The sequence below is a fragment of the Drosophila pseudoobscura genome, chromosome 3, assembly GCF_009870125.1.
Source record: "Drosophila pseudoobscura strain MV-25-SWS-2005 chromosome 3, UCI_Dpse_MV25, whole genome shotgun sequence".
In the NCBI taxonomy this organism is placed as follows: domain Eukaryota; kingdom Metazoa; phylum Arthropoda; class Insecta; order Diptera; family Drosophilidae; genus Drosophila; species Drosophila pseudoobscura.
The window spans coordinates 6,872,915-6,886,912 of NC_046680.1; the positions used below are offsets into that span (position 1 = coordinate 6,872,915).

Consider the following 13,998-nt stretch of genomic DNA (forward strand, 5'->3'; position numbering starts at 1 on the left):
TCTCAAAGATTTGGTTATATTTCCTTAAAGCTTTCGCTAAGCATTTCCAAAAAAATTAAGAAAACTGCAAGTTTGGAGCCCCCATCGATTCGGTGGAATTCAGGAATCGCTTGGTTCATTATAAATACGGTGTGGATTCATGAAGGGCTCTAGTTGGGGTTCAAAAAAAAAACAAAAACTTACTGAATCTCTACAAAATTGTTTGTGCTAAGGCATTTGACGTAAATTCTTTACCAAATTCTTTTCCGTGGTAATAAAATTAGAAAAATCTACCATTAGCCGTGATTCCGTCCAAGCACCTGGGAATTCGTTTAGGATAGCTAGATCGTCTTTTTGGAAAACATTTTATATCAAGAATCATTTTTCTTACGGGAAAATCTGACAATAGAAATACCAATAATACAAATAATACTAAAAAGAAAACCGAAAAAGTAAACGTATAAAGTATATATATATATATGTAATATGTATATCAATTCGTGAAATTGCAATAAATTTGGAAAATGTAAATAATTTTGTTTTTGTTATTGAATTTGAATTTTCTTTCAAGGCTTTAATTATCTTTACAATTTTAACAATAATTTAAAAGGATTTCTTGCCCCAAGTATTTTATAGAAATATCTTCCCTTAGACCTTAATCTTCATCCCTCCGAATTTTATTCGAGACCCTCATTAAATTTCGAAAAGAAAAAAAAGAAATAGTTCCGTTTTGTGGCACAATCGATGGAAATGTGGAATCGAAAAGGGTGGCTGGGGGCTGTCGAGGGGGGGCTTCTAATAATGTGTTCAGCATGTCAACGTAAAGGGGGGAGGGGGGTGTCATGTCGGTGCTAAGCTTAAAGTAAACAATGGAAGGGTCAATCCTCCCACTCCTTCGCCACCCCCTGATCGGCCGCCACTTATGAAATTGAATGCAAACAAAACGAGTGTTCGACTCGTTGACACTGCTCGTATCGCCACCCCCATCTCCCCCTGCCATTCCGCATTGCCCCTCCCCCCCGTTGCACAGCGATGTCCCCCTGCCCCCTCCGCCCAGCCGTCTGGTATATCGGAGGGGCGCCAGGCAGGCAATTAACGTTGCGATTGTCATAAATTTCACAGCACAACCAATGCACAGAGAGATTATTAAACATTCATTAAATAAATTACACCAGAAAATGCATAAATTCTGAATTGATTTTGAAGGCAAGCCCCGTCCCCCTCTTTCCGCGAAGGAAGAACAAAAGCTAGGGGAATCTGTAAGGGCGGCGGGGAAAGGGGAATAAGGAATGGCCATGGGGCGGAAAAACATAAACATAAATTCCTGCAGTTAAGGGCAAAGCGAGTCTTGCATTGAAATCAATTTCAGAAAAGCGTTCAAGGGTTAAGTCCTGGTCAGTGAGGGGGGAGGGGGGAGAGGGCTGAAGCATTCTAGGGTTAAGTTTAAGACAGCAAGAAAGGGGTGGGGGGGGGGGGGGAGCATTCTAGGGTTAAGTTTAAGACACCAGAGGGGAAGAGGGGTGAAAGACACAGCAAATAAATTTTGTAAATGCAACAAAACTTCGGGGGCGAGACACTGAAGTGGAAAACCCCCAACCAGGGAGGGTGAGGGGCATGTACAGATTTTATGGCATTTGTGGCTTGTCGTCGGACAGGGGTTGCAGCAGTTGCAGCAGAATGTAGCTCTAAGAAAAGCATAACAAGCAAATCGAATAGTTATTGGGGCAGCCATCAAAAGCGGGAAAAGAGAAAGAGAGAGAGAGAGAGAGAAAATATCTTCATCTCTGAGATTTTTGCTTTGTATTTGAAAAGATAATAGATAATTGATAATACTAACAGTTTCCCATAAAATGCATCAAGGGGAATGCTTTTGACTTTCGAAAGCCTTAAGGAAACGAAAGTGCAGGACTATTGTTTAACAAATGAACATTTATAATGTTCGATCTGCTATCGTCCAAGGGCCTTGGAGGAGCTGCTTTAGATGCGATTCGATTACAGCCAACTGCAGCTCTGAAAATCATTAGAGATTCCCTTTTTCCACCCACCAAACGAGAGGGACAGAAAGCAAGCAAGTATCTACCCCGAAAAGACAGAGAGGGAGAGCGCGAGAGTCAGTATTTTTCGTTGGTATTAATTCGGGAAATAAAAGCACAAGAAGCACCAAGTGAATGTCAACGTCCTCGTCCTCGTCCTCCCACTGTCCTGCCCACTCCTCGCTCCCCCATAAAAAAACAAAAGCCAGACCCAACCGAGCTTATATAAATATATACATATATATAATATATATATGGATGTACATATGTATGTATAGTGTAGTATGTATGTATAAATATTTGATGGCATTGCTGACAATTTATGATGCAAATTCCTCACCCAAAAACTCAAGAATGACAGAGGATGCGACACACACAGTTGCAGGGGGTGGGGTGGGTGTAGGGACGACAAATTGTCGAGAAATTGCATAAAAATACAAAAGAAAGAGAGAGAGAAAAAAAGAAACTGCACACACAAATTGTAATGCTGAAAAATCTGTAATCTCAAGTAGTTGCGGGTGCACTCGAAAGATATTTATGGACGGTGGGGGGTACCAGGGGACAAGGAATCATACAAAAACAAATAAAACGGGACTGAAGCAATGCAAAAACATGAAAAGATCCTGCGGTTTTTTGGATTCGAAGATGTCAATACCCTAGGAAGTGCATTCTAAGCTGGGACAAAAATATCAAGGATTCTTGAAATATTACAATTTTCCGGAAATAATAAACAGAATTTTTTTAAAAATTATAAAGAATTAAGAATTATATTTAATTAAAAAAAGTTCTTTAAAAATATGTGTGTGCATATAAAAATTTATATTAAACTAATGAATATTAATAATTAAATTTTGTATTTTCGAAACTAATACAAAATTAATCTTTTTTTATTTTAATAAAAATTGTTTAAAAATGTATTTAATCATTTTCAATTACAGAAAAAAAAATATTTTTATTTAAAAAAATAGTAGAATGATTTGTTTTATTTTTTTTTTATTTTAAAAATTAGTAAAATTATTTATTTTGATTTTTATTTTTATTTTAAAAATCGTTAAAAAAGAATTTATTTTTTATTTAAAAAACCAATAAAAATGCATAATTTTTATGTTTTACTTTTTTTTAAATTATGAACAAATAATAAAGTCTTTTGATCTAATAATTATTAAAAAGTAATACTTTTTTTCAAAATTGTAAAAAGTCTATAAATTGTAAAGTTTTTGTTTTTATTATTATTAAATTATTATTTTATTTATGTATATTTATAATATATTTTTCCCCAAAAATAGCAATAATTATTGTACCTAAAGGAGGTCCTTTATATTCTGGCTCTTTCCTGCTCTCTTCCTGCCATTCCGCCACATACCCATTTATAGGGTAACCAAAAAGTCAGCTTAAATGCAGGCCAACGGCCACAAAAATTGCATGCAAAAATATTCAGTGTGTGTTATTTTTATTCCCCTCCCCCCCCCCCCCCCCCCACCATTTATGGGTTTTTGTTTTTGTGTTTATGTATTTTTGTTTTTCTGTTGATGCATCAGAAAATAAATTGAAATATTTCCCTGTTGACAAAAGCAAACAGACAGCCACAGTTTTTGTTGTTTTAGATGTTTTTGTTTTTGTTGCTGCCTGCTGCCATTCGATGATTTATTTAATTTACTAAAACTAACACAAAATATTTGATTGGAGTGGAACAGAACAGAACAGAACAGAATACTCTACGCATTTGATAATAAAATCACGTTCACACGCTTACGGCCACAAATCAATTGGTGGCTAGTGTTCCCTCCCCTCCCCTCTCCACGCCTCACCGCCCCCCTCTCTATCGAGTGGGTAACCACCAAAAAGTGAATCAAACATAAACTTGATTATACAAAATTATTCCTCTTTTTTTTCCATACGACACACGGTCGAATCTTTTTTGGGGACCCAAATTCGTGGAACTCTCTCCCTCTCCCTCGCTCTCTGTCCCCCTCACTCGTTCATTTTTCACCCCACAAAGCAGGGTTTTTAGGCAGCCTCGGGGGTCGTCGGTCAATATCAATCTATTCCCACAGATTCATTTTGGGACTGCCCGTTCCGTTCTGTTCTGTCAATCCCTTTCAACGTGTGCGGTCACATTATCCCTCCATCCCCCCCTTATCCTGTGCCCTTTTCCTCTTTAATATGCCACATCATTTCAGCAACGAAAACAAACTGTTTTTGTAGCATAATATTTATGGGCACTCAAAATAAATAAATATTTCCCCACCGCCACGAATTTTTGCAATTTTCAATAGTGGCTGTGGCGCCATCTGTTGGCTAACCGCAACAAAGAGTAGGTCTATATTCCAGGGGCGCTTGAGGGGATATCATTAATGGCACTGAAATACGAGCCATTCAGTCGCCATGAAGTGTGAATCGTGCGAAACGAATGAATCATAGAAATCCATCCGAGGGTGGATTGGCTCCTTGATTGACAGTGTGGGGGGGAATGTGTGGGGCTTGATCGCATTTCAACAGATGCAGAATTATATTATATGAACGCATATTAAGGGAATTTAAGGAATTTTCTATACAAAAACATATTTTACAAACGAAAGTGTGAAATTCCTGCAGAATTCCAGCAATATCACACAATAGTCATGCAAATATTTAAGCAATGTAGTTTCAAAGGGATTTGGTAATCTATAGATTGGCCCTGGCATGGAAATACATAAAATAAAGCTTTTTTAATATTTTTCATGGGAAAACTCAATCAAAAATATTACTTACTTTCTTTTAAAGATATATTTAATTTCGTTAACTTGTTCAGAAATATATGCTGTAAGAAAGAGAATTCTTATATTAAATATATCCAATAAGAACTAAATATATAATCTCCTTCTATACATATGTATGAATAGCAAAATTTTTTAATTGAGCCAAAAAATTCTTTAAACCCAAGAATCAGATATCGATGCATTTATACCCATAAAATATTTCAACTTTGGCCTTTCGATACTTATTTCGTTGGCTTTTAGCTCTCGATAGCTTTGGTCACACTTATTTTCAGTGAAAGTTATTATCAAACTCTTTTAGTGTTGCAAAACTTTCTCCTGCGGTTCGAAGAGAAAGTGCTTGCTCAAAACACTTTTTCTCTAGTGCTGCACAACTTTTTGCATATACTTTTTCTTTGTTATTTTTATTGTTATTTTTGTTGTTTATTATAAGTAGTAATATTATTTTTATATATTATAATTTGTATTTGTATTTCTTATTTAAGTTTATTATTATTATTTTTTATTTTTATTTATTATTATTATTTATTATTTTTATTTGTTATTATAATTAATTATTTTTGTTTATTATTATAATTAACTATTTTTGTTTATTATTATTATTTTTATTTTATTTTTCCTTTAAACTGATTTTCACTTTCGGTCAAAAACCCCCAACAATCTGCCGCACAATCTGGTATGAATTTTTATTGAGTTGTTGAGAAAAAATAATTTATCGCCCTCGCTGATGGGATGGTTGGTTGCATTCCTCAAATGATGAGAACCGATCGAAAAACGTTCAGAATATTTTTTTCGGGGCATGTGGCTGTAGGGTTACCTCATCATCAGCCTCATGGAATCGAATGGAAGGTGGAAGGAGGTGGGAGAGCATTCACTGCCTGAATTTAAATGGACAAATTAATTGCGTTTGTCAGTGTCTGCGTGTCTGCGTGTCTGCGTCGTGTGTGTTTGTGTGTGTGTGTGTGTGGACAGGTTCTGGCCATTGGCCAACAAAAAGAGCCAGCCAAAATCCAACAAATGAACAACAAATTAATTGGTTTTTGGACACTGGCGATGAAATATATTTAATTTGGAGACTTAATGCCGGACAGAGATTGCATTTGCATGAAGAAGATCCTCCCCGTAGATCGTCTCTGTGTGCGAGCGCCATCAAATAACCATTAAACGGTAGACCATTATCCTGAAAGGATCGCAGGCCATTTATCCGTTGAATGGTGATTGAGTATCGCCTTGAGGGACATAAATTATCGCACGGAGGGTGCCTGCCTGGTGGAAGGTAGACAACAACAAAAATCTATAAAGAATTCCTCGATCGATCCCCACTTCATTATGCCAGATCCTGCTTTGGGTTGACAGTTTTATTGTGTCGCCTTTATGGGAATTAATTGAGTCGCTCGAATCGGAGGATCCCAAATGAAGTTGTGTCTTTCCATGGAATGTCGCTGGTGCTCTCCCTTCTATACCCCCCCCTGGGGCAAGATGGACCACACATTGCGACAACCAACATTCGTTCTTTCTCTCTAACAAATTGGCTATTTTCATGCCACGCCTGCGGGTGAGAGCCGATTGCCAATTAATTATAATTGATTAGCGGATATTAAATGGAATTATGAAAACGATGAAGCGATGAAAACGATGATGAAACACTAATGATGATGATTATTCGATCGAAAAACACCCGCAGATACGTTTCGGAGATATGCATAGATATTTCCATACCAAAAAAAAAAAAAAAAAAACGACTTAATTGTCGCCTAAATTGGTCAAAGGTATTTCTTAATCGATTTTCTAGAGAAAAATACCTTAGATTCGGGTTTTAATTAACCCTGCCGGTGCACCTGCCCTCTGCCGCTGTCAGCTACAACTCTAGGGGGCGCCTGCCCGGTCAGCACTTTGCAACCCTGTCTCCTCTCTAAGGGAAAAAGTGCCAATCATTGTGAAAGCTGTCAACGCGAAAAAAATAACAAGGAAAGTGAATTCTTGCGCTGTTTTACGAGTAAGATTTTCATCGTTTTTCCCGCACGTATTTCCCCCTAAAAAACAACCCATGTGTTTTCCAGCGAGAGAGATATCAATGGGTGGTGGTCGGAAAACGGAAAAGCGCCTCTCGCACCGCAATCGAAGCGGCAGCAAATCCGAGCAGGCGGTTTCCTGCTACACACGTCCCCGATCCAGGAATCGTTCCCGCTCTAAAGATCGCTCCCGCTCCCACTCCCGTTCCCGCTCCCGTTCGCGTGCCACCCGTTCGAGTGCCATGGCCAGAAAATCCCTTACGAAACGTCGCCGCCACGGCCCCAGCCTGTGGGATGTGCCGCCCGAGGGCTATGCCCACGTGACGCCCATGCAGTACAAGGCGATGCAGGCCAGTGGCCAGATCACGGCGCGCATCCAGTCGGACACGCAGCCGACGGCGGACACGGCGGCCATTGCGATGGTGACGCGCCAGGCGCGTCGCCTCTACGTGGGCAACATACCGTTCGGCGTCACCGAGGACGACATCATGGCCTTCTTCAACCAGCAGTTCCTGCTGCTCGGCGACAACTGTGGCGGCCAGCTCTGCCTCGACGGGAAGGCGGTGCTGTCCTGCCAGGCGAATCTCGACAAGAATTTCGCCTTCATCGAGTTCCGTTCGATGCAGGAGGCCACCCAGGCGACCACATTCGATGGCATCTCGTTCCGTGGACAGGTGCTGAAGATCCGACGGCCACACGACTACCATCCGGTGGGTTCCGTTGGCGCTGCCGCTGGCGCTGGCAGCATCCCAGACGCCGTCGGAGGCTGTGCTTCATCGGCGGCCGCCAAGTCCCGGTTGTCCTCAGCGGAAACTGGGAGCCTGGGCAGCCAGGCGATCTCCAATCTCGTTCCGGACTCGCCGCACAAGATCTACATTGGGGGCCTGCCCACGTGCCTGAACGAGACGCAGATCAAGGAGCTGCTGCTGTCGTTCGGCCAGCTGCGGGGCTTCAATCTGGTCAAGGACCCCAGCACAACGCTCAGCAAGGGGTACGCCTTCTTCGAGTACGTCGATCCATTGCTCACGGAACAGGTGATTGCCAACCTGAACGGCATGCAGCTCGGGGACCGCCGGCTCATCGTCCAGCGCTCGATACCCAGCGGACGGTACGCGGGCAACCAGCAGATCCCCATCCAAGTGCCCGGCCTGGTGGCCACATCCCTCACGGGCTCCACAGCGGGCCTGAACAATGCCACTCAGGTGCTGTGCCTCCTCAATATGGTGCTGCCGGAGGAGCTGCTGGACAACGAGGAGTACGAGGACATACGCGCCGACATCGAGCAGGAGTGCAGCAAGTACGGCGAGGTTCTTAGCCTCAAGATACCACGTCCCCAGGTCAGCGGTGGGGAAGGGGAAGGGGAAGGGGGAGGGGACTCTGCCACTCGCCCCAAGGGCTGCGGCAAGGTGTACGTCCACTTCGGGAGCATCGAGGACAGCGAGAAGGCTCTGGGCGCCCTGAGTGGCCGCAAGTTCAGCGGCCGCATTGTCATTGGTTCCTTCTTCGATCGCGACAAGTATTTGTCGGAGGATTTTTGATGGATTTCCATTGGATTTTCATTTTGAATGCAATTTGTGATCTCAAAATAAAGGCTATGGTTCGGCAATGTTCGGTTTGGGGAACGATTTGTGTGATTCAAGGCCTCAATTCCATTCCCAAATTAAGGTTTAATCCTTGGGGATGTCTTTGCTGCCTTTCTACAGATAAATAAACAAGTTGCCGTAATCTGAAAAGCCTCTAGAGCTGTCAGAAATCGTGGTATCTGTGCGAATGTTCGTGTCTTTAGCGCTGAAAGTCTTGTTTTCTGGGATTTAATCGCCTTAGAGATAAGTCCATACCCCTCTCTCTTTCGCAGAGAGCACACTCCCCTCTCTTTCGCTGAGAACTCTCATCTGCTGCCCAAGAAATCGCTTCAAAAATATCTCTCGAAGGATACGCCTTTCATTTTGGGATTCAATTAGGGAAACCGACTTAAGGCTGCAATCCTTAAAGCTCTGGGGAGTCAACGCCGCCGCCTCCTCCTGGGCCCGGCTTTTGCTTAATTAAAATTTTAAACCTTGCGCCTTATCGCGTTGGCATTTCTCACAGCAGATTCACACCTACCCAAAGCCCTTCGCCGCTGCCCTCCTCTGCCTCTGCCTCTGCCTTCGATTGGTACCTGAAACCTGAAACCCCAAAGTCAATCTCATTACGGAGCTAAGATCCCACAGACCCTGGGCCCTGGGCCGCCTTCTTCAATGGCAGAAGCTTCTCCATCGTCTTCTTATCTCTCGCTGAACGGCGGTTGCATTTTTCTCAGGTTTCAGACAGACAGACGGACAGAGAGAAGTGCCTTCCGATGTATGTACAATGTACCCTTTGAGGGTTTCTCTTATCTTTTAGCTTTTGGTCATTTGCCGGACACCCGACAGGCGATCATCAATAATGAAATGCTTGCCACAGCCACAGCCACAGTCCACCGTCCCGGTAGAGAGGAACAACAAACGATTTATCTCAGTGGAGAGACGACTAAACGCTTTATCGAAAGGTAGCTCGCCTCGCTCCTCGCTCCTCTCTCCCTCTCAAATCAATTCAACGCCTTTGGATAATGTCATTTACCAGAGGAGAGGCTGCCCCTCCACCTCCCCCCCCTTCTAGCTCTAGAGAGAAAAAACTTCTTTCGATGCCGCTCTGTCGCTCCGGTTGTCCCATGAAAATCAATGCCCTGCTGCTGCCTCCTCGATGGGTAATTAATAAACGCCCATAAAGATACAGCGGATACAATAAAAATTCCATCGATGGATCAGAGCGAGAGAGAGAACTCTGAGAGAGAGAGAGAGAGAGAAGAAAAAGGGTTTCTTTTGATTTTTGTTTGTAAATTTTTATGATCTGTGCCACAAAAGCTGGGGATTAACTGGATTGAGTGCCCATTCGTCCAGATTCAACATCTTCTATTCCCCCCCTCCCTTTTCCCCTTCCTGCATCTTCTGGTCAAACAACTTCTCTTTCGATTTGTGTCCGAGGTTAGGGTTTAGGGCCCTGCCCCCTGCCCCCTACCCCCCGCCCCCTCGGGATATGTTAGGTAATCGAAATTAAGAAATCAAATCCACAGTTGAGTGAACTCCTCTCTCTCTCTCCTTCCGTCCCTTTCCTTCGCTTTGGGGTTACCATTCTCTATGCATTTTTAATTGCATTTCACATCATTTCATTTGATTTCATTTGAATATGATGTAGTAGATAATTATATGGCCAGGCTACCGCCCCGAGGCAACGCCTTCCTCCTCCTCCTCATCCTCCTCCTACTCCTCCTCGATGATGTCTCTATTTAAGAGCCCCAGAAGCTTGTTCTCTCCTTATCCATATCCATCAATTGATTTGTGGAAGCCATCTCTGAGAAAGGGTTACGAGGAGCGGGAGGGAGCGCTATCCGAACTTTAATTAGTAAAATCTTTAGGTGTTTTCTCTGCCCCCACTAATGATAGTTTAGGTGCAGAAGCCGCCTATAAATTGGCCAGAGATCTTGTTCTTGGATTTGTATCGCCCTCTAATGATATCTAGACACAAAATTTGTTCTTCCGCTAATGATATCCAAGAGATATGCATCTGGAAATCTCCCACAATTTGTACACAACTTTTAATGAATATATTGGAGATTAAAGACCAAAATAAAATCCTAATGAACTTTATTCAAATACTCGTACGAGCTCTGCAAAATTTCAATCTTTAAAAACGGGTTAAAAAAACGTTCCGTTGGATGAGCGGGGAATTTCGGGTTTAATTAATAAAACAGAACCCCCCCTCAGGCCACACACACTTCCAAGAACCTGTTGCTTCGTATTTTTATATCCCAAAATTGAAATCACATTTCCGCATCACAAAATAAAAGAATCAACAACAAAAATGGCACATGTAAAATACACAAATATTATTCTGCAATTCATGGGAAATTTCGTCTATACCCTCAAGGATGTATTTTTCTTTCGGTATCTACATGGTATAGTCATCCCATTCGGAACCAAATGAAAAATAAATACTATATACTTATGGTTCTGTTATTTGAGGAAACAAAATGGTTTTCTCCTACAAAGACTATGTATTTTAGTTGAATTTTATTTTAATTATTTTTATTTAATTTTATTTATTTTAACTAAATTTTTTTATTTTAATTAATTTTATTTATTTTAATTAAATCAATTTATTTTACTGGTTTTTATTTATTGCACTAACTAATTATTAACATTTTTATTCCATATTAATTTTTTAATTATATTTATTTTCATTTATTTAATTTTATTTATTTTTGGTAATTTTTATTTAATTTTTTTTTTCATTTTATTTATTTTTTCATTTTATTATTTTTGTTTAATTTTATTTATTTTAATTAATATCATTTATTTATTTTAATTAATTTGATCTATGATCAAAATCTAATTATTAAAATTTGTATTTCATATTATTTTACCTTTTATTTAATTATATATATTTTTTAATTACATATATTTATTTTCGGTTAGTTTTTTGTAATTTAATTTTTTCTTTATTCATTTTATTATTTTATTTATATTTTTTATTTATTTTTTATTTCATTTTTTTTATTCATTTTATTATTTTTATTAAATTTGATTGATTTATTTATATTTTTTTTATTATTTTTAATTTTTTATTTTATTATATTTAATATTTTTCTATTTATTTTAATATTATTTTATGAGTGATACTTTTATGTAAAAAATATATGTAAAATATGGAGAATTTGTTTCAGAAATAATTCTCTATGGCATAGCTCGAAAGATACGTTCGTCCTTCCTCTAATAATCATAACACCCTCAAACTGAAAAGACGAAGGGTATGCAAAAACAAATTTCCGCCAAAAATTTCAACTCAATTTAATGTGAAAAACAGGGTTTTAGGGTTTTAAGGGGGTTAGTACTGTGTGGGGGGGGGGGGGTGGGGTATGCCACGCTTTCTTCCTTCCTTCTTCTCCAATTTCACTGTTCCGCGTCGCTACGTTAATGGCAGTGCAATTAATTCGAGCAAATCGTCTGTGAACCCTTTTTATGACCTCTAAGAGCATGCCCCACGCCCCCGTCCCCCGCCACTGGTTCACACAGCCACCACAGTCTTTTGTCTTTCTCTGTATCTATCACTACGTACTGCTGTCTCTTTCTCAAATAAAAATTCATTAAACAACATCAATCCCGCTTAAAATTCGTCGCCCATTCATCCGCTGAAGAAAAAGCTTTGTTACGCTTTAAAAACTTTTTTTAAATATAAAAATTAAAAAAACAAAAAACGAAAGAATAAATAAAATGTCTTAAAAAATTGTCAAGGTTAGTTGAAAAAAATAATAAGTGTAGAAAGCTGGTAGAATAGTAAATTGGTAGCCAGATCGTTTGAGCCGACGAATGAGTTACCCATAAGTGAAAGGATACAATCGTATGGCTGCATAGGCTGCATAGTATATGTATGTATGTAGATCCCAAATATTCCAATATTATGGGCCAAAATACAACCAGTGGTAGTTGAAACAGTTTTTCCAGTCTTTCCATCACCGAGGCAATAGTTCTTTCCGTTTAAGAATTTTTTCTGGCTGCTAGTTCCGATTGAAAGACATTCTTTTCTATTCATTTCAGCCTTGGCAATGCCCGTTTAATTTATTATCCTCCTTTAAGAGCCCTTAACCCGTGAACTAGTTCTCAATGCATTGAAAGAGAGATAGAAAAGAACCTCAACCCATTAGTGGGATCTGTAGCTCGATTGAACACATTGTTAGATGATTATTCCACTGATCCATTACACAGGCCATTTGTCTTGGCCAGGGAGTCGCCCTTTCGCCTCTCGAGACAATTCGAACAAATCCCAGTTCGAAGAACCCATTTCAGGCAGGAGGCACCCTACAGCGGGAACAAAAGGTAAACGAAAGATGGAAAATGGTAAAGGAGAGAGAGAGAGAGGCAGGGAAAACTGTGTCCAACTGAATGGAGTATTTTTTTTCAAGCAGCGAACGCGAAATAACCTGCGACCTGCGACCCGTGAGCGCATTTAATGAGGGTCATAAAATCAAGCGCCAGGCCTGGAAAAACCAGAACCAGAAGCAGCACCAAATCCACCTCCAGACAGAAAAAAGTGTGTAACCCGAACAGAACTCTGGGCTCAGGGCGCGTAACAGGTGCGATGTCTGTCTGGCGATGAAATTCGAATGCAGATTATGGCTAGGTAGCCGAAAAAGGACACTTTAAGGACGACATTTCTGTTACAGTTTTACCAGTTTTCCGGCTTTGATATTCCGCCAGAGAACCCAGAGCGCACTCATTGAATCGTTTGTGTTTTTTTTGGGACTTAGAGCCTCAAGATTTCGAGATTTCTTTTGTGTTGTATATTCCTATGCAAATGCCTGGGCGTGTCAACTTCTGACCCCAAAGTGAGGCATAATCCAAGAAAAAACAAAAAAAACAAAAAAAAATCCTCCTGAAACCCAGAAGCAGCGGACGGACGGATGGACGGACGGATGATGCGGCGGCACAACAATAGGAGGGACAGAGAGAGATGGAAATGCAGAGAGGAAAAAACACACACAATTTAAGCTGCCTGAAATGCTCGACTTTCGACTCCCCTCCCCTCCACTCCGCCACAATCCAAACTAAATGTCTGACTTAATTTTGTTGTTCTACTGTCGGGGCGGGCGACTCAGGAGTCAGGACTCGGCACTCAAACTGTTCCACTCTTATGCACTGAGAGAAAGTAGATCGAGGATTATAGTCAGGTGGAATGGTATTTATTTCACATTTAAATGGCTTTTAAAATTATAGAATAATCAGGGAATTAGACTTTATTTTTTATGGCTTAAAATATAATTCTTATTTAATTTGAACAGGGAATTTATCCACTAAATTGTTCCATTTTAAATATTTATTTTATGAAATTTTTGTTCAATTGATAATCTTTTGATTTCAGGCCCCAGATACGATGCCTGGCTGTCCTCTTCTGATCTCATCCTTGCATTCTCTCATATTTCTTTTGTCATTTCCTGCGTTGCCTCTTCCCTCCACAGAGTTCTTGTATATCTCCATTCGCCCATCTATAGAAATGTATAGTTTTGTGTATAGTTCGTTGACCTTTCCACCCGTCTATTCAGGGGTTCCCCGGCAGCCTCTCCCTTCCCCTCAAAAAAAAATCCTGTTTTGTGCCGTGTAATGGACCCATCCGCTTGCCCACTGATGAATGACCGCCTGCCCTGAC

At 40.4% G+C, this 13,998-nt stretch overlaps 2 protein-coding genes across 4 annotated transcripts in view; one reads left to right on the forward strand and one right to left on the reverse strand.

The window, feature by feature from the left end:
• The window catches only part of LOC26533523 (uncharacterized), an 88,432-nt gene that overhangs the window by 43,505 nt on the left and 30,929 nt on the right, over positions 1-13,998 (reverse strand). The gene's annotated exons all lie outside the window — the stretch shown is intronic.
• On the forward strand, positions 6,662-8,402 carry LS2 (Large Subunit 2). The gene is made up of 2 exons (XM_001360355.4): positions 6,662-6,764; positions 6,829-8,402. Exon 2 carries the CDS (start codon positions 6,843-6,845, stop codon positions 8,316-8,318), a length of 1,476 nt encoding a protein of 491 aa, XP_001360392.3. The 5' UTR covers positions 6,662-6,764; positions 6,829-6,842; the 3' UTR covers positions 8,319-8,402.

Coding starts and splice junctions, on each gene's coding strand:
- LS2 (XM_001360355.4), top strand. CDS start 6,843: ATGGGTGGTGGTCGGAAAACGGAAAAGCGCCTCTCGCACCGCAATCGA.